The sequence below is a fragment of the Mustelus asterias genome, unplaced genomic scaffold (assembly GCF_964213995.1).
Source record: "Mustelus asterias unplaced genomic scaffold, sMusAst1.hap1.1 HAP1_SCAFFOLD_884, whole genome shotgun sequence".
Classification (NCBI taxonomy): Eukaryota; Metazoa; Chordata; class Chondrichthyes; order Carcharhiniformes; family Triakidae; genus Mustelus; species Mustelus asterias.
The window spans coordinates 29,247-50,851 of NW_027590830.1; the positions used below are offsets into that span (position 1 = coordinate 29,247).

General features: G+C 42.7%; 1 protein-coding gene and 1 non-coding gene across 2 annotated transcripts; one reads left to right on the forward strand and one right to left on the reverse strand.

Annotated features, from left to right (window-relative positions):
* Positions 1–584: 584 nt before the first annotated feature.
* On the reverse strand, positions 585–12,282 carry LOC144487570 (transcription factor Sox-7-like). Its single transcript, XM_078205654.1, has 2 exons — positions 11,916–12,282; positions 585–3,277 (listed from the first exon to the last, which is right to left on the reverse strand). The coding sequence occupies exons 1-2, from the start codon at positions 12,142–12,144 to the stop codon at positions 2,415–2,417; spliced, it is 1,092 nt and encodes a 363-aa protein (XP_078061780.1). The 5' UTR covers positions 12,145–12,282; the 3' UTR covers positions 585–2,414.
* A 6,476-nt stretch (positions 12,283–18,758) lies between these two features.
* Positions 18,759–18,830, forward strand: trnag-ucc (transfer RNA glycine (anticodon UCC)). The gene has a single exon. It is a non-coding gene; the product is annotated as a tRNA-Gly (tRNA).
* Positions 18,831–21,605: the final 2,775 nt, after the last annotated feature.

Below are 21,605 nucleotides of genomic sequence, written 5' to 3' on the forward strand. Positions count from 1 at the left end.
TGGGTGGGATTTGAATGAGTTAAAATCTTGACCTAAATATTTTTTTGAACTTCATGGTATTTTTGTACCTTATTGAATTGCTTACACTTAAAACTAATTTGGAATAAGCTTGTGATTTCATCATACTAAGGAGTTCATCTTGAACCTCAATTTTATGATACTTGGTGAGAAAAATATTTTTATAACCCATGCAAATTTATCAATAAGTCATTGTACTACAGTGTGCAATATCCTTAGAATGTCATCAGTATTTGTTCCTTCACCATTTATGAGCCTTATGAATCATAAATATGCAGTTCCGTTAATACTTAAATTGGTAGCAAAAAAAATCCTTTCTTAATCTTCTGCTGGGGTCACTGGTCCCAGATGATGTTAATCAGTAAGTTTTTTTCTCCAGATTGACATCACCAAGTGTTCATTCCTCAGTCTGATGATTGCAGTAAAATAACTACAAACATCCTGATGGAGAGGCAATGCAGAGTAGAAGCTATGTTATCAGGCAGGAAGCAGAGCTCTGTCCATATCCGTCAGTTTCAGAATCAAATTCCCAAACTCAGGAAAACAGACAGTGACCACGGTTAGTTGATTGCATTCCTTTTTATTCTAAAATCAGTTAAACAGATTTCAGTACAATCTGGCTCTGTAAACAGACTTTAAATTGCAATATTGACAAATCTATACTAGCTAAGCAAGAGATAATTTTCTGAATTTCTATATTATTAGTAGCTTCGTCAGCAATTACAATCCAGTTGTGGAACTGCCAGAAATGTCAGTTTTAACTCATACATTTCATCAAACACTTTTTAAAATGAGTTGAATCATCAAACTGGAACAGGGAAAAGTACTATACATGTTTAGGAATATATACCAAAAGTTAGGACATCTCAAACAAGATATGAATAAATTTCAGCACTAATATAAATTGTACATATTTAACATTTTGTTTTAAATATGTTTTTCGTTAAGTAGGAAACAATATTTGTGGCAAGTTAACCACGGTGTGATTTAAGAAGAAAATTACTGATGATCAATTGACATATCAATGCAAGGTTTTTCTACCGACATGAATCAATTACAAGAATGAATTTGAAGAAGGCTCGCTTGCTAAATGAATAATTGAGCACTGATAATCGTTCAAGAAATAAGAAAATAAACTTGCATTCATATGATGCTTTTCATGACCACTGGACGTCTCCACGTACATTACAACCAGTGAATTACTCTTGAAGTATCGTCGCTGTTGTAATAAAATAGGATCTAAATGTTGTGACGATTTCAGTCCAGCAGTCTCCTAAAAGCATTTCATTTTAATTGTATGTTTCAAGAACTCTAAAACATTCTTAATAAGCCCAATATAACTTTGACTAACAAAACCATTAATAAAGTGCATAAGGCTATGTCTAGTTTTCAAATATTTCCAAAAGATAGTCTGCCCCTCCCCTACAGCATATACACAGTAGTACATTTTCTGAGTAACCAGAGGCAAATAAATTCTATCAAAGCCTTGCAGACTTTGTTCAGCAATTATCTTTTATTATCTAGGCCATACAAAAAGTTTGTATTCTCTCAGTATACAACATTTCTTTCAGGCAATTAAAAGCTCTCGAGTGTGACCTCCGGATTTCATTGAGATGTTAGTAATAGAATGTTACATCAGTGTGAGTTTTTTTCCCCCTATTAAATCTAAATGCACCTTGCATATCTAAAATCATCAGCTATATTTAAAAGGAACAAATTTTATTTTTAATTTTTAAGGCCATCAAGCTTGGGTTCAACAATAAAGGGAAAAATTTAAAGCTTTTATGAAAAGCTAATCCTATGAATCAGCATTTCATTTAGTGACAGGCCAGTTACATTCTTTCTTAAACTCCTTTTTTAAAAAATGTAAACAGGGCAATGACTATTTTTTTCCATTATTAATGATATTAGTAACTAATGACATTGTGGGACTCTATGACTTTGAAATGTGCAACCCCTGAGACTGACTTATAGAGAAACATTGACACACTATTGTTTTTAATTAGGCAAACTCCAGTTTGCTTTGGATGCAATAAAACAATCACAAGATAATGACAGGCAACGTGGCCGATATTTATGGATTCATCAGGGACTATACGTAAAGGCTTACAAGCCAACAATTTTTAAAAAGCCACTGGAATTAAATACGTCTTAAACTATTTACAAAAATACAAAAGGTACAAAAACTAAAAACAGCCAAGGAAAAGAAGTGGACAGAGTCAAGTAGCTTTTTGATTTTGAAAGTGTTAGAAGAATTTATTTACATAAATATCTTGGTGGTCCTTCATAATGAAAATTATTACAACATTTTGCTATCCTGAGGATATTTCAATGTCCAGAGATCTTTGTGAATAATACTGTTGTTACTCAGAAAAGTTCAAGTCTATTTGTTTGGTCTAGGAGCTACTGTAGCTATTGTAATATGCCGCAGTAGCATCTGCTAACACAGATATAAGGCTCCTCTCTGAACTTGTGTCTCCTGATGAACCAATGTCAGGTAGATGTAAATTAATTACCATCCCAGCTTGATTTAGCTGACTAGAGGTGTTCAAATACTGATCAAATTCATTGCGGTCCACTTCTCCTAAAAGCTCAGCCTGGCTGATATGTTCCAGGTTATCTAGATGATGGTGGTCACGAGGGGGAGAAAGGTGGACAGACGTGCTGGAGTTCATGGACTGGAAGGCTGAATGCTGGATCCGGTTATAATAAGGTGGAGGAGGATGGCTAGATGTTGGGTGCATCGTGGTAGATCTACTCTGGGGGATTGAAATCTGACTGAGATGTCCACATCGGATGGGGCTTTGACTGTAGTCAGAGCGATACATTACTCCGTTCATCTGAGAAGGTGAATCTTCTGTACACTGAGGTGGGAAGAAACTGTGATCAGCATCAATCACATCTAAAGGGGACATCTCGGGAGTGGGCAGCCCGTAGTTGTCGAAGCTGTTGTTTGTTGTCTGTGTTTCCCTGAATCTGCTGATTGCAGGAAGTCTTGAGGCTGGTGGAAAGCCTTTATCCTCTTCTTCCTCCAGAGGTCCCCTACACAGCCTTCCACCGTGGACAGGAGGCTGGTCGTGGGGGAAGTTGTTGAGCAGGAAGCTGGGGTCTACACGTTTGCAGAGACGTTTGATCTGTTTTTTCCTCCGAGGTCTGTATTTGTAATTAGGATGATCCTGCATATGCTGGACTCGCAATCTTTCCGCTTCTTCCACAAAAGGCCTCTTCTGGGAAGGAGTGAGCGCCTTCCATGATTTACCTAAAATATATCCGTGATTTCAATCAGAAGTGACAACAACATATTCATTTACAGCTTATAGTTAAACATCATTCCTTTATAGTTTCACTTGTTCGATTATGAATATTTTTATAGGCCAAAATATTTATTGTTTTTCAAAATGTTTGAAATAGTACACATTTTTTTTCTTCGTGCTAAGATTTTAAAAAAATTAAAACCTCGCTAATAGTCAACTTAATTGTATTGAATAAAATGAGGTTAAACTCAGATGAGCAAGACATTGTGCTGGCATAGATGTTTCATTGTACTGAGAATCCGGGTTCATGGCCACTTTTCCCCAAACAAATGAAGGCTAATCTGACTGAGAGAGGAGAGACACAGTAAGAAGTTTAACAACACCAGGTTAAAGTCCAACAGGTTTATTTGGTAGCAAAAGCCACAGCTTTCGGTGCCTTAAACTCCTTCTTCAGGTGAGTGGGAATTCTGTTCACGTGAACAGAATAAACCTGTTGGACTTTAACCTGGTGTTGTTAAACTTCTTACTGTGTTTACCCCAGTCCAACGCCGGCATCTCCACATCATGAGAGAGGAGAGAGCAGAACTAAGCAAATGCCAGGTACTTGTTGGCTCGCTTTAATTTAGAACCTTGTCTGCATTGTCAATTGGGCTTAGAATTGAAAAAAATAATTTAATACATGGGGAAGCATGATTTTGGCATTAACAAAATTTAATTCAATTAACTTCTTTATCTTGTCTCCATAGAGGTAAGAATTATTAACAATAGCCATGGCTTCATTACAACAGCATAAAGTTAATTTTTAATTCCTGTAGTTATAAAATGTTTCATAAAACAAATACTTCAGTAAACATCAGTTCACAACTTTTCAGTTCTGTTGACATTTGAAAGAGATTTAAACTTCATTTAAACTCCATCCAGGATGTGTCTTTGCAGTTCAAATCGTTACTTCTATCTACAATTTGTATTCTTATTGGTTCCTATTTACTTCTAAACTTATCTTATTCACTTACCAAAATTGCCAGAATGTCTATTAATTTTATTTATTTTTTCATCTATTTAAGTAAACAAAACCCAAGATGTTGTTACCATAAAATTCCAAGCCTCAATTTATTATTGTTTTTTCAATCATTTTATGTTCTACTGCCTGTTATTCAAAACATTTACTGCCTAAATGAAGGTCATTGTGCGTGTGCTGCATCAACCAATACAAGTCTCTTTTGCTCTCACTGCAGATTTCAATGGAGAACTCTCCAAATGACCTGATGTGTGGATGTACTGACAAGTGTGATACTGAGTCAACAAGTCACTCTGACTCTTGTGCTGAACAAGTTGATCTCAGTTAGTGATCATGATTCCATTCAGAATACAGGGTAGTCATGCAAAATAGGCAATTTTCATGAAACTTCTGACCACAGAGGCTCATGCTGCTTTCATGAAGTTTTCTGTTGGAACACCTGGCAAAATATATTTTAACAGGGACGGGTATCCAAAGTCTAATATTTATATATGTTAAATGGGAAACTCACTGAAACTGTCTCATTCGAAAGAGGAGTGAAGCAAAATTGTCTTTCATTACCTTTTCTAAAGTAGCTGGGCAGCTAATGTAGTTCAGCAAAATATCTGGTTTAAATCTCATCTTCAAACTTATCCATTTCCTTCCCTCATTCTATCTATACAGTCTCCTGCAGTTTTACATTCCCCCAGGCATCTTGTGACTCACTGACTTACCTTTCTACACAAAGCCTTCCTTTCATCCCACCATTAGTGACAACAGGGCTGTATTTTCATAAAGTCGGGATGACTTTAAAAATGGCGGACAGGTCCCAATTTCAGGATTGCCGACTCCAATCCTGGGGTTTCCCATTTTCAGAGTGCTGGTCCAAGTCACAAGCCTGTTGGGAGTTGACCCAGCTGACTCCAGTGCGGGGATAGGCATGATCTAGTCTTCTGAAAGATAAATTCAAAAGATCCACCTCATGCCCCTCATGCCACACCCTGCCTCCCACCTACCCCTTGCTCCTCATGCTCTCTGTGCCAAGATATGCTCCCCACCCACCCCCATGGTCTTTGATGCAACCCTGTCATAAAATTCATTCTGACTCTTGATCGTTGCTGAACAAGTTGATCTCAGCTAGTGATCGTGAGTCACAGCACTTATGGGGTAGGAAGAAAAAAATCAACTCTCTACGTCTGATTACTGTCCAGTGACAAAACAGTCTTCCTCTGAAAGCCACGTAGGCTATCAGATAGTCAGCCTATGTAGCTATCAGTAGAAGACTTTTGAGTTCAGCAGTAAATCACACAATGGAAGAATAGTCTGCTGCAAATAACTGCCTAGGATGAATGGCCAAATGGTGAGATACTGGAAGGCACATGGTACCTAAAGGCTTACTTTTCTCAGGTTCAAAGTGTGACAGGAAGACTTCTAAGATCTGTAATGCGTACAATTGTGTATAAAGACCATAGTCAGAGAGCCACAAGATGCTGGCGGGAATGTGGCCCCGCATGCTTCTGTGCCAAGGTATGCCCCCTGAAACAATCCTTAAGGCCCCTCATGCCTCCCATGCCAAGCTACGACACTTACATGTCCATTCACTCACAATATATTGTATAGAAGCAATGAATGCTATGGTGACAGTAGGATGTGTTTTAAAAAAGTAATTTATTGATAACTTTCCACTCTCTAAAAAAAAACTAATTTTTACAAGAGCCCATTAACAGTGTGAATTGTCCAGCCCCTTTAAAGTAGCAATAGCAGAAATTGCAACCAGTTGAAACTTCTTCATCTTGTGTAAATAAACTTTGTGAAATTATCAGCATAGAGCAGAGAGCCAGACCTGTAAATCAAGCAATATTTACCTTAGGACTCAGGTGTTTCAACAGGTTAGTGATTTTGGAGGACTCAGCCATGAATACATAATAAAGGCTTGGCTGCATGTTCATAATTCCATCAGTCTGTTGAAACACCCAAACGCTATGGGATGTATGAAGGGTCATAGGGGGTGGGGAGGGGGCATGAAGTGGCATGAACGGGGCATGAGGAGTGTGTGTAGTATGAACTGGTGTGCGGGTTGAGGGCTAGAGGGCTTTCCCATGATGACATTTCACAGCACCAAGGTGAGCCTTTTAAACTACTCGCCTCTGCACCCACAGCCCCTGTGGCTGCCTGTGAACTCTATCACTGGTTGGCTACCCTGACTGAAGCCACCTCCCTCCTACCTTTCTCGGGGATGCTTTCCCTTGAGGTAGGCAGGCCAAGCTGGCGATTTTCCCAAACTCCTGCTACCTGCTCTGAGGATGTAAGTCCAGTCCAAACTCTTCAGCCACCTATGAAACCTCTTCCCTCTCTTATCTTTTTATTCACTTATTTCCATACTTGTGCCTATAGAAAGTCCCTTGGGATGCAGTCTACATTAAAAGTGCATAATAAATATAGATAGTGATCTTAAATGGACAGGTAGCTTACCTATGCTTTGTGCTCATATATGTTATAATTTTAGCCAGTTAAACTGCACATACTTAGTCCTTAAGCTCATGCAAACATGTTACAAAACTTTATGGACATTGTTAAATGGGCTGTGTCTAAATTGGGAGAAAATGTCCACTGCATATAGGACAAATAAAATTTCTACCTGTGTAGAATTTTCAATAACACACTCAGCAAACCAAAAATAAATCTTCAACAGAAGCTGAAAATTTGCCTGTACTACCTTAACTAATATTTATTGTTAAAAACTTGATCATTGGCAGCCTGAATCCTGTTGGCACTCCTGACCTGATTTCATAGAATCCTACAATGCAGAAGGAGGCCATTTGGCCCATCGAGTCTGCACCGACCACAATCCCACCCAGGCCCTATCCCCATAACCCCATGCATTTACCCTAGCTAGTGCCCCTTACATTAAGGGACAATTTAGCATGGCCAATCCACTTAACCTGCACATTTTTGGACTGTGAGAGGAAACTGGAGCACCTGGAGGAAACCCACGCAGACACAAGGAGAACGTGCAGACTCTGCACAGACAGTGACCCAAGGCAGGAATCAGACCTGGGTCCCTGGCGCTGTGAGGCAGCAGTGTTAACTACTGTGCCACCGTACCGCCCCTAGTGACTTTAGACTTTAAAGTGACTTCAGCTGATAGTTTGCACAATCAAAAGAACAATCTTACAGATGGCAAAATTTCCTAAAAGTCTCTACCCTTAACTGACTTAACTGCTGTTTTTTTGTTATAGAAGTGGAATTTCTGGGACCCGACCTCACATTGTGTCAGTACCTGAAATGTGACCCAACCTTTGACCAGCAGGACAATTATTGGGTAAAGTGCATGCTCACCATCCAATTATGGATGCCGAGTGGGTTCCTCAGGCTGGTGGGCCAGTTGAAGATCATCCAGCATCCGCAGCCCCACCATCCTCATGATTGAGGCGCACTCTAAAGAAAATTTTAAACATTAAAACAGCCAAAGCTGCCAGACTGTCATTGTGGAGTGGCAACTCCACTTGATGGCCAAGTTGTGGCCGACTAGCCCAATGGGTGTGAGTTGGAGGTGGGGGTTGGGGGGTGCAATGTTCCCTAACAGCATCGAGCACTGCCCTGATTGAGATCCCACATTTCAACTTGAACAGGACAGAGGCAATTGAATTAGCACTGAGTTTCGCCTTTTTAAACTAATTTTATACTGGTCTAACTCCCCTGTTACCAAAGCCTGGGTCTCACATAACTAACAATTGCAGAATAGGTTACACAAAAGCAAAAAATGTTGGGAGTAATCGATCAGTCAATATCTACAGAGTAAATGAATTAAAGTTTCAGGATGTGGACCCTGAATTGATGAAGAGTCCACTCCCAAAAGCATTAACTCACCAACTATGAACTCATTTGCCTTTTCCATGGATGCTGAATTCTGAAGATTGTTTCTAGCATATTTTCTACTGTTTTTTCAGATTTCCAACATCTGCAGTTCTTTATTTTTAATTTTTGTTTCCAGAATAAGCTTGCTGGAAATCTTTCAGCTGCCATTGGGTTGTTTCTGCTTCCCTGCTGACTGATCAACAAAGCACTATTAACTTGTTCCAGTTAAATGTGACCATGTAGATGTTCCAGCTATATCCCAAGAAAGTCCAGTAACTCCATTCTGCACACAACAGCAAAGTCAGGCTTAAATGAAACAAAACCACCCGAGTCACACAATCAGTTTTATACACGATGACACTTGGGGCTACATTTTCTACTAATATACTTTTTAGTGCAATCAGATTGCAAGACAGGAAGGAAAACACTACTATATTTTCTAAACCCAAGCTGGTGCCATCAAGAGTGGAGCTTCTGAATCACACTACTGTACTGAAGGGGATTCAAATTATGTGCTTAATATATATAAGATCAACATTTCTCTTGGAATTAGCAAAAAATGTTTTACATGTTATATCCAGAGCAGTTGGGCAATATTGTCAGCAAATAACCTTTGAAGGGCTGAGCTGATACCTTCGATACAAGGAAGAGAGAAATTGGTTGATTGTAAGGGATACTGACACTGGTATATCATTTTACCACATTCCAAAATCTCCTTTTATGAATGCAGCAGAGAGAGGCACATTGTTCTTTTAAAATAGAACAGGTATCTCATCTATCGTTTTGATTCATTTTGTGAAATTGCGCAGTATAGTTTTGGAGCTCAAAGCTTTCCTAGGGCTTGTTAAATTGCTCACGTTGTCTTATGATTTTCTTTTATTTTTATGGTAGCATTGAAAAGGAAATTAATTCATCTACTGAGGGATTGTAAACGTCCAGAAAAAGAGGTGAATTTAGTGCCAATCCCATCCCCGTATGTCACTGAACAGTCATTGATTTTAACAACTTTAACTTTTCTGAAGCAACCTCGTCTCTTTTGCTGCAAATTTTCTTTGCAGTATGTGTATTCTGGGGTTTAGTCAAGCTATTCTCCCACAAGATAATGGGACAACACTGCAATGTCTGGATGTTTCCTTCCAGTTTCATCCCCAACTATCCTCCTTCCTGTGTTTTTCTTTTTTGCTGTAGCAAATATACTTTCCTGAAACAATACATTTTGCATACTTCTCTGTCCATTTTTCAATACTAAAATCTGTTTGTAGAATTTAACATTTATAGTTATATTAAGAGGGAGCTATTTGTATGTGACAATATAGAACTGTTAATGTATTTGTCCACTTAAATCAAAACAGGAAACTGTAACATGATCCAAAATATCTACATTGCTGATTGCCACTTTGTGCTTTGAACGGAGGAATTATTGGGAGAAAGTAATCTGTTCAAGAATAAGCTTGGTGTACTTCGAAGTTGAGCACTAACATTGAAATATTGTGGTTTCCATTTGAATGTAAGAAAAAGTGCTCATTCTAATAATGTTCTGCTCCTGATTAGATGTTTTCTTCATTATAGAGCTGATTAAAATAATTTGCAGAGCGCCAGTACAGGCAAAGTCAATAATTTGTGCTGATTTCAGCCACGGTCATCAATGAATAGACACACCGCAATCAGGCTCACTATCTGTGAGTTAGCTTTCCTACACCTGATCATTAAATTACTCCTGCAAAAATATGCTTTAGTATGGACTTTGCTGAGGGCAAGATTTCTGTCTACTGTGATGCACATCGGGGTTGAATAGCCTACTGATAATCACACCAGCGGCATTCATGAAGAATGACTGCTTGGGTGAAATACCAGATAGTGGGTGAGACTATCCTCATAGAAATTCATGGCACAGGAGATGAAACAGCCATCATGGCAATGCCAGCCAAAACAGAGCTATCCAGCCTAATCCCACTTTCCATCTCTTGGTACATAGACTTGTAGATTATAGCTCTTCAAGTGCACATCTAAATGCTTTTTAAGTGTAATGAGAGGTATTGCTGCGATAGAGTTCTAGATCCCCACTATTCTCAGGGTAAAAAATAATTCTCAAACCCCTTAATCCTTCTAGCAATTACTTTAAATCTAGGCTCCCTGATTATTGACCTCTCTGCCAAGGAAAATAGATCCTTCTTATCCATTCTGTCTAGGCCCCTCATAATTTCCGACACCACAACTAAATCTCATCTAAGCCTCCTCTGTTCCAAAGAAAACAAGTAACCTTTTCAATCTTTCTTCATTGCTAAAATTTCCCATTCCTGACAGTATCCTCATCGATCTCCTCTAACATCTAAAAAGAGTGAGAACCTCGGGAAAAAAACCCAGAAAGAAATGGAACAAACAAAACTAAATCACCCACATTGTTGGAGGCAGAAGTACAAAATACAGATTTTCTCCTGGAAATTGGACTGGTGAAATCATTATCAAGAAAACACTTCATCTGGAATAACTTGTTTCTAATTGATTCATATCACTGGGTCATTCAAAAAGAGTAGGGGGGTTGCCGTTCTCATTGCTAGATTTTTAAGATTAAGCCACGGTCCTCTTTGCTGTCCAATCCTGCTTCTGTTAGGGACTTGCCCTATTTTAGAACTCTTTTGGAGGAAGGCCATTCCATAACTATTTCATTTTAAAAAACATTTTCTTGGTTATTTATTTCTTGGAAAGTCCAGTTGAAATTATCTAGATTTTGTTTGACAGCGTCAGACAATATCGTTGGTGTAAGCCAATGCCATATGAACCTAAAATTAAAGTTAATCATTGGATACACTGCAAGTGCCATATCAGCTATAGATTTAGAAAATAGTATCTAAAGATTATTTTTAGTTTGAGCACATTAGATTGAGGCGATCCAAATACCGCTGGCTAATCAATTGAAACACTTCAACATCAGTGTGAGTGCAGTACTTGGTTCTGGGAAGAAAGTGGGTGTCATCTCCAACAAGCTGAACATGGCTCTCAATCAAATACAGCAGGACACTTCAATAGTGTGTACTGATTGCATATGTTTACTACATATTAAAAATATTGTTCAAGTGCTTTCCTGTTTTGATTCAGGTTTAAGGAAAGGAACAAATATACTTTCTTGAAACAGCTGGATATAAAAGTAATCTGCATTTAAAAACCCTATTTACCTTCTGCTAAGCAAACTAAACACTGGCAAATTTTCCTGGTCAATTATTCCGTCCTGAAGCCAGCAAAATTCAGCAGATTGTTGATGCATTTTAACATATTCCGTTTCTAAAACACCTACGCATTTTGGTTGTATAAAATCTTTCTTTCATAAGGCTGAAATGAAAAATGGTCCTTACAAAAAATGTCAAAGTACCTGATTTTTAAAAAAAACAAAATTAATTAGAGCTCCATAATTTTTATGTCATGTACTTAAACCCCACAGTGGGTAATGAAATTTTAATTATCAAAGAGAATTTTTTTCACCTTTTTGCCTCGTCATAATCATTTGTGCCTACCTTAATGTAGTAAATACTATTTGGTGGCACTTTCCTTTTAGAAACCAATAGACAAGTAAGGATCGATCCTGTGACAAAACTGCTATTTAATTCATCTTCAAATGTTTCAGATAGTTGTCTTGTATTTATGATAACAAACTTACAACTCAAAACTGAAAAACACATTCTGTAGATGTTAAAATGTAAGAATTCCTCTCTCTGCCTCTCTCTCAAATCTAATGGACACTTTTAATCATGATTAAAATTTATATTTAACATCTGCTTTTTATGTATACTTACCCAGCATTTTGCTGAGCTCTGCATTGTGTAAATCAGGGTTTTGGATTGCTAGTTGTTTCCTCTCATCCTTAGCCCAGACCATGAAGGCATTCATGGGTCTCCGGATTCGTGGCTCAGCTTTGTTTCTGCCTGAAGATTCGTGAACTGTGAGCCCAGCCCTGGGCTTTCCTTCCCCAGTGGGAGAGTCCAAACCCTCTGTCCATGTGTATGGGCTCATTATTGTAGCCATCACTGTGGATCAGATCACTCAAATCAAAAATAATCCCTACACCTTTTGGAAATGTATATAAAAGTCAGTCGGATTAAATCACAGCGATGTTGATGCTTAAAGCTGGTGAGATCAACTCCCAGATCAGGAAGAGAGTCCAGATTCATTTATTCCCTCAGTGTCAGTTGGTAGCATATCTAACCAATGACGATGAGGCTGCTTTTAATAGAAACTCCTCCCTTTTACTGGCCTGCAATCAAACAGCTCAGACTTGTAGCACAAACTTAAAACTACAGAACAATAAAAAAGTTTTCCTTTAGAGTCTTTCAACTTTCAATCAGGTTATTTTCCAACTATCAATGTTAGACTGAAGTGGATGTGTTAAAACTAACTTCTTTAAGCATTGTTCCATCCTGTTATAGCAGTATTCTGTTATGAATATGTTACTAATATTGCTTTTATTAATTTGTGCATAAGAACGTGGCAGCATGGTGGCATTGCTGCCAGGGACCCGGGTTCGATTCTGGCCTCGGAACACTGTCTGTGTGGAGTTTGCACATTCTCCCCATGGGTTTCTAATAATGGCAATCGACTAGCAACAGTGACTGCCACTGGACACGGGCAGGAACAACGTCATCCAGGAGACGGGGAGGCTGGGTCCATTGCTGTTCTGAGAGCAGAACCACGAATGGTGGAGCCTCACAGGAGAAACTACCGCCAAAGGGTCTTTCGATGTCGAACATCCTACCCCCAGATGCCAGAGAAGACTGCATCTGAAGGTAGATGACTTTTGCCAGGGTATGCAAGAGCTGGCATCACCGGGACTGGGAGATCACCCATTGCCGGTGACACTTAAAGTTACTGCCACTCTGAACTTCTATGCCAATGGCTTGTTTCAGGGCAGCATGGGTAACCTGTGCGGCATTTCCCAGTCAGACGCACACAAATGCATAAGGGAGGTAACGGATCCACGCTAATTGCTAGTGCCCACTTGTACATCAACTTGGATTAGGACTAGGCAAGCCAGGACTCCAGGGTCATGGGAATTGCCAACCTAACAGGCATGCCCCTGGTTCAGGGTGTATTTAATTGCACCCACATGGCACTCTGCTCCTTGTGGTGGCATGTGGCACCATTCATGAACCACAAGGGATACCACTCCCTCAATGTCTGTGATTTTGCAATGTGTATCTTCAGGTGTGTGCCTGTTTCCTGGGGAACATCCACGGCAGTTACATCTTGGGGCACTTGCAGATCCTAGCCAACTTTCCATAGGATCCTTACAGTGCAGATCTTTGAGGGCAAGGCTATTCACCTCTCTAAGGGACTCCTAGAGAGAGGCATAGAGGTAATATGACCATTGCAACGCACTCACCAAGTAAAATTACCACTGATCAGGTCACTGGGCTTCTTGGTGCAATTCCAGTGTCTGGACTGGTTGGATGGTATTTTCCAATGCCTTTCTGCAGGAGTCTCTGACATTCTGGTGGTCTGCTGTACTCTCCATAACATGGTCCTTTAGAGAGGCTTGGACCTTGTTAAAGTGATAAGGTTTATAAAACTATTATATTTTGGGACAGTGTCTTTAAATTTAGGGTAAACGAAAGGGGTCATGTGACTTGTTCTGACAACCGCCTGCATGGTTTAATTGCTAGAGATCAAAGGAAAACACAGGTTAGTTTATTGAGCAAAATGTGCAAGATACTTATGCCTGGAAACAATGTCCGCAGTTTCAGAAATCCCACAGAGATATACTGGGGGCGATTCTCATAGCCTGTTGCACTGCTTTTCTCCCAGTCCTGCTGCCACTTTGTGGTGACAGAGGGAGAGAGCGATCGGAGCTGGATATCGGAGTGGGAGGGGGGGTCGGCCTGCCAGGTGGGGGGGGGGATCAGGGCTGTGGGGGTATTTGGGCTGCGGCGGGGGGGGGCGGGATTGGGAGATTGTGACTGCCGGGGGGAGGGGTGGGGGGGTGGGATTGAACCAGCCCCAGGGCGGTGGGGGAAGGGGGCTCAGTGCTGGCCCGGATACGTCCAGGAGCCCAACCGGGGGTTGGGAGGGTCACATGGGCAGTGATGCAGGGTTGCGGGGCCGGCCAGCGAACGAGCTGGCTAGCGATTAGGAGGCCGGCACTGCGGGGCTACTGAGCATGCACTGATCTCGGCAATGACAGATCGGCACATGCGCAGTGGCCTGCTCAGCGCTACGCTGCCGACCTCTCCAGTGGGGATAGCCCCGCCCACTGGTTTTTAATGAGATTCACACTCGTACATTCTGCAGTGCATGGAGATTCATTTTGAAAATCCCGCTGGAAAAACCAGCGGGATTTACTCCAGTTTTTACATGAATTCGACACTTCGAATTTTTTGGGGAGAATCTCACCTACTATGCCTCGACCCTGAGGGTGGGATTTTATGGCCTCACTTGTCCCGAAACCATAAAAGCCCACCCAAAGTCAATGGACCTTTCCGTTGTCTGCCTCTTGTCCGTTCTGATTCCTGTGGCAGACGGGCTGGTAAAATTCCAACCTGAGTCTCCCAAAATCCAAGAAAGGTCTTAAAGTATTGGGTTATAAACAATTGTTCTGTAAACTATCCATTTACTTTATGATGAAAGAAATTTGATATCAAGAATAGGTCATTAGCATTTCTACTTAGATACAAAACTAATGTATTTCCCATTGCCATGCAAAGGCAGTAGAAGAATTTCATTTAAGATCAGGTTACAGGCTTCCCTATAAATCCATGTATATCACAGAAGGCGGGGTTTGCAGTTTCACCTTGTGAGCTCTGCAACCATCTGTGAGGTGGAGGGCAAGACACAAAAGCACCCAGACCTGCACCTTAGACAGAGAAAATGCTGACTCTTTTGGTCACCATGCAGAACATGGGTGGGAGTTTCCCACTCAGGTTGAGGACTGAGTTTGTGCAGATTTCAAGGTGGCTAGAAGATTCACCAAGCTTGGAAGCAGAGTGAGGCATCTAAAGCATAATCCTCACTGTGAGAGGCAGTTTTGAGATTAGAAGCTATCTGGCTGGGAAAGTAAAAAGAATGCATGCCATCAGGAGCTGAGAATAATTTTAGACTGGTTCCTGGAGGATGAAGTGTCCATTTAAGGAACAGTAATCTACAACCATAGCAAGAGATTTTTGGTTGTGTTAGAAGTTAAAATGGGAATCTCTTTTCTGTAGCTTAAAATATAAATTGCCTATGGAAAGTAAATTCTGTTTAGTCAATAGTGTATTTTGTTACAGTATCAGTTTTAAACCATGAAATTTTGATGTGCCATTCTTCCAGCTGTTTACTGGAAGTTCAAATTTCACTTTAGTAGTTATTGATCTCTAAAGATGTTGTAAGAACCCTGAGAGTGGTGGAATCCTGAAGAGATTTCATCAGGGGAGGAGCAGGAGATGGGAGAGGAGGAGGAATTGGAGGTAGAGGGAGATGACACTGAACAGGGAGATGCCCCTGCTCCAAGACATTTTGGCCTCTTTCTGCCACCCCTTTCAGAAGAAGATTTCCCTCCTCCCCACCATGGCCTCCAGCATTAATTCTAGGTTGGCATGGTAAAAGACACCAAAAACATCCCAAAAGAAGGAGGAACTTAAATCAATTATCATTAGAGGCAAAGTACTAGGTAAACTAATGGGACTAAAGGCTGACAAGTCCCCAAGGATCATCCTGACTCGAAACGTTGGCTCTATTCCGTCTCCACAGATACTGTCAGACCTGCTGAGATTTTCCAGCATTTTCTGATTTTGTAGAAGAATATACAGTCTGTAGTTTGGTGACTCGGCCGAGTTCAGGCTGAATGCGATGGTCTCGATGTTCCCGATTTAAAGATAAAGATGACTAAGTTGGTTGTTCATCGAAAGTGCTGGGCTGGATTTTTTTACAAATGCTTTGTCTGCAGTAGGATGTCCCTGGATGATCACAGTAAACAAACAGGGCTTGAAGTTTACCAGGTGGGTTGGAAACAGAGCCAGGCAGGAGGGGCTGCTTGTCGTCAGTTTTGCTGAGAAAACATACTTAAAACAGACAAAGGGTTGAGTTGTCATGTGACCTTCCGTCTTCAACTGCCAGGGAGTTTCAAAAAAGGACATTGTCCATATATTCATGGCACTGTAGATACTAAAGAGGTAAAACGGTGGTCAAGGTGGAATCTTGAGCTGAAACTCCAGCTTGGCCCGTGTTTAATGCAAGATGCCATCTTTGTAAATGAACTGAAGCAAGCACTAGGAACGCCCGCCTACAACTTTGTAAACAGCTAATTTCCCCTTAAAGTGCCTGCTAGCGCTCATTAAAGAAGGTGCATCCCATTTTGTGACCAATATATTAACTAAAGCCCTTCCCTAACCAGCCAGCTGTTTTGGGATAAACATTGGGCCTGATTTTACCAAAACGGGCGAGAAATCGCGGTAAAGCTGGGCGTCGGGCCTTTAACGCGATCTGCACCCGAATCCGAGCAGATCGCAGCTTTACCAACACCTGATTCGGGCACGGGTCCGAATCGGGCAGCCCGACGATTTAAATGCATTTGCATGCATTTAAATCGACTTAATGAACCGCGCGCCCAACCCTACCGCCAAATCCCACTTTACTGTCTTCTGGCCCGATCCGCGTCCGCGCTGTAACCGACCTGCAAAATAAAAGTCTGAAGTCGCCGCTGCAGCCTCCGAAGAGCGGGGTCAGAGACTGCAACGGCTCCCTGACCCAGGTCACCCTCTGGTCGGGGCGGGAGGGGGGGTGGAGGAGGAGGGGGGGTTGATGTCTCATCCACGGTGGGGGGGCGCTGGGAGGGGAAGGGGTGTGACGTCTCATCCCCTGGGGGGGGGGAGGGGGGAGGGGAGTGGAGAGGGGGTGTGACGTATCATCCTCTGGTCGGGGGGGTTTCACTGCCTATCTGCGGCTGATCCCTCCTGGCACCATCACTGGTACACTACCAGCCACAGCCATCTCTCCCGCTCTCTCACACCTGCAGGGAAGAGTAATCTGTGGCTGGCAGTGTACCAGTGATGGTGCCAGGAGGGATCGGCCGCAGACACGCAGCCGACCCCCCCCCCCGACCAGAGGATGGGACATCACACCCCCTCTCCACGCCTCCCCCCCGAGGGAATGAGACGTCACACCCCCTCTCCTCCCCCCCAGGGGATGATACGTCACACCCCCTCTCCTCCTGCCCCCCCCCACCCCCCCGGGGATGATTAGTCACACCCCCTCCCCTCCCCCCCGCACCCAGGGGATGATCGGTCACACCCCCTCCCCTCCCACCACCCCCCCCCCACCCCCCCCACCCCCACCCCCCACCCCCCCACCCCCCCCCCCCCCCACCCCCCCGACCAGAGGATGAACATCAGAGAGCCGCTCTCTCCGCTTTCTGCTTTTTTTTTCGCGCCCGGGCGCGCGCTGTCAGATTTTTTTTGAACTGTGCATGCGTAGTTCAGAGCTCCGATCGGTCCGCCAGCGCTAAGCCCCGCCCACAGCGCAGATTGGACCGGAGCCGGCAAAACGCATATGGGCGCGCTGGAAAGAGGATTCCAGGCGCGGATCTATTTGACACCCAGATCCGGCACTTAGACTCAAAATGGTAAAATTCCCCCCATGGTGTTGATTTCCATTTCAAGCACGACTTAAAGAGGTGCTCACCATTTCATGGTCATTGTTGCTGGAGCTGTGGAGAGCACCCAACACACCAGGAGACATTTTGGGATTTTTATCAAGACTTCAGCAACACTCTCAGAACATTTATTTTGGAACATTTTCACATAAAAGGAATCAGTTCTCTGCTGCTGTATATAAGATAGCACCTTATAGAAGTAGCCAGCGGAAAGACAGTGATTGTTTTCCGACCTCTTACTAGGGTCCTGGTGGCCCACGTGAGGAATGGTCAGACAGAGCATCAGCAGTTCCTGCAGGGGAGAGGGATAGGAGGACAAGGTAGACGAGGTATTTTCTTTCCCCCTGCGGATATAGGACATCAGTCTAATTCTGGACTTTCCCCCATCAACTTGTCCAGTGCCGCATCTGAGAACTTGCGTATTCTATTTTTTTTAGACAAGTTCAAACTGGTAATCAGCAATTAGGGCAAAAATTGTGGCCAAATCCAGACAGACAGGATAGCGTTATTAGCATTTATTGTGTAGCAGCTTTTTCCACAATTTAAATCCATGTGCATGTTTTAAATGTAACAGAATTAACCAATAGATGGCGCCACACTGATAATTTTCTATTGGAAAGGTCAGTGCTGTACATTCTGTTCACTTTTGCTGAGCTAGTTATCATAGAATCCCTACAGTACAGAAAGAGGCCATTCGGCCCATCGATTCTGCACCGACCACAATCCCACCTAGGCCCTACCCCCACATCCCTACATATTTTACCCACTAATCCCTCTAACCTACACATCTCAGGACATTAAGGGCAATTTTAGCATGGCCAATCAACCTAACCCGCACATCTTTGGACTGTGGGAGGAAACCGGAGCAAACCCACGCAGACACAAGGAGAATGTGCAAACTCCACACAGACAGTGACCCAAGCCGGGAATCGAACCCGGGTCTCTGGAGCTGTGAAGCAGCAGTGCTAACCACTGTGCTACCGTGCCGCCCGTTTCATGTTGTGCAATGAATTATAGGGCGGTGGTGGTATAGTGGTGAGCATTGCTGCCTTCCAAGCAGTTGACCTGGGTTTGATTCCCGGCCATCGCATTGATAATTTATTTTGCTCTGGATTTTATCATCAAAAATCTGTGCAATGAATTATATATCATGGTTGAGTCTTCCGAAGAGTGGCAATCATCTTTGGAATGCCACTCAAGGGCGGGATTTTCCAGCCGTGCTCTTCCCCAAACCGGAGAATCCCACCCGAGGTCAACGGACCCTTGCATTATCCACCTCCCGCCTGCTACCATTCCCACGGCGGGCGGGACAGGAAAATTCCGACCCACTCCTATTTTTCTTACACAGCATCAGAGCTCCACATTTCCTGCCTGGACTTCCGAACCAGGCCTGTTCAGGAATATGGGCCTATCTGTTCTTGGAGTCCTTCCTCCTGGCATAAGACCATTGACGGAGGCCAAGCCAAACCCTCTTTTAAGGCATTGGCTGTCATATTCTGGAACACCTTCCTTTACCAATAATCTGAAAAGCTTGGGCAAATTTAAATAGCTTTGCAGTGTGTTAGTGAATGAGTGCCAATGAGGTAAGTAGGTAGGTGGGTAGGGCAGGTAGGTTGGTAGGATGGGTAGGGTGCCAGCTAGGTAGGGTGGCACAGTCGTAGGTGGCAGGCGAGTAGGTGGGTGAGGTGCTAAATTGAGTAGGGTGGCAGGATGATAGGCTGGTAAATTGGGTAGGGCAGTGAAGTTGGATCAGATCATGGTGGGGGATTAAGAAGGTGAGTGGGGTTAGAGGGTTGGTGGTCAAAGGATCAAGAGCAATCGGAGAATTGGAGGGTTGTGGGTGTCGGAGGGTCAGTGAGTCAGAGGGTTGGGTGGGAGGTTGGAGGTTGAGGGGGGTCAGAGGATTAGGGAGGTCAGAGGGTCAAGGAGGTGTTGGATGTTTGAGGGGTCAGAAGGTCAAGGAGAGTCGGACAGTCATGGAGGGTTGGAGGTTCAGGGGAGTCCAAGTGCAGGTCGATGGGAGTTGGAGGGGAGTTGATTGGATGCAGGGGGATGAGGGGCGAAGGCCACAGCTGTAGTTATCCTAGAGTTGGACATTTCTTTTGTCTAAAATTTCCTGGATAATTATCCAGGTAAGTAAGTTGGAACCATCTAACGTCTCCAACTCTAACTGAGAACTGGAGGCATTTTCAGAGGGTCCTGGAGAATCGGAGGATTACCCATTGGAAGTTGCAACTTCCTAGGCAATTCCCATGGAGTTGTTACATTGGGAGTTCTGAGGGGACCCAGAGCGCATCCTCCCCGGTATGTCCAGTCTCCAACTATGTGGACACTGGAAAATCTAGGTCAGTGGTTCCCAAAGGGTGCGGCATGCCACACTGGTCCGGCGAGAGAGGATGGCAAGTGTGGCGGGAAGATTCAAGGACAATCAAAGAAACATTTAAACATGGATAGATATTTTTCCAAAGTGAGAGCAAGAGCATCAAGTGATGCTGAGGATGATCCGAGTCCACGTTGTGATCCAGAATCGCCGTTCGAACAGAGTGCTGAAGAAGAGTCATTTAATTCTACACCAGTAGCAGGCCCAAGCAAACCTCCAAAAAAGAAAGTTTGTCGACAATATATGGATAGCCATCTGAGTCTCGGTTTCACATGGACTGGAGATGAAAACGTACCTTAGCCTTTGTGTTTGATCTGTGGTGAGAAGTTTTCCAATTCCAATATGGTCCCAAGCAAGATGAAAAGACATCTGTTGTCAAAACATGGAAATCTGGCAAACAAGGATGTTCAATATTTTGGAAGGTTTTGGAAAAGCAGAAATGCCAACGATCATATTTTGAAAAACGAATGATAGTCTCAGATAAGATGCAGATTGTATCTTACCAAGTGGCTGAATTGATTGCTCAACAGACAAAACCACATACAATAGCTGAAAAATTGATTAAGCCTGCCTGCAGCTTGATTGTGAAAACTTTGCTGGTGATGATGCTGAGTGAGAAGTTATGGAAATTCCTTTGTCTGATAATACAATTCGCAGAAGAATAGTTGATATGTCAGCTAATATTGAGAAATCAGCCCCCTCCCCCACACACAGTAATCGGCCCTTCCCCCACACACAGTAATCAGCCCCTCCCCACACACAGTAATCAGCTCCTCCCCCACACAAAGTAATCATCTCCTCCCCCCCACACACTGCAATCAGCCCCTCCTATGAAGGATTCTAAATTTGCCATTCAAATTGATGAATCGACGGACATTAGTGGAAAAGCACAGTTGCTTGCCTATATCAGATTCATTCACAGTGATGAAATAATCACACAGTTTCTATTTTGCAAGGAACTTGAAAAACATACCAGAGGACAAGATATTTTCCAAACCTTGTCTGAGTATTTGGAAAAAGTTGAGATTTCATGGGATTCTTGTATTGGAATTTGTACGGATGGAGCGCCATGTATGATAAGGAATGTGAGAGGCTTGGCGGCACTCATCAAACAGAAAAATCCAGATGTAATATCAACTCACTGTTTTTTACACAGAGAGGCATTAATCACCAAGACCCTTGTAGCTGATTTGAAGTCAGTTCTAGATCAGACTGTGCGCATTGTGAACTTCATCAAAGCAAAACCACTAAAGGTGCGGTTATTTGCTCAACTCTGCAAAGACATGGAATCAAAACATCAATGCCTAATTCTGCACTCGGAGGCTCGCTCGATGTCCTGCGGAAAAGTTTTAAATCGGGTGTTGGAACTGAAGAACGAATTAAGAGAATTTTTGGAACAAGAAGGGAACCCATTGTACCACCAACTGGATGACAATGACTGGTGTGCAAAGCTGGCATATTTGGCCGATATCTTTTCCCGGTTGA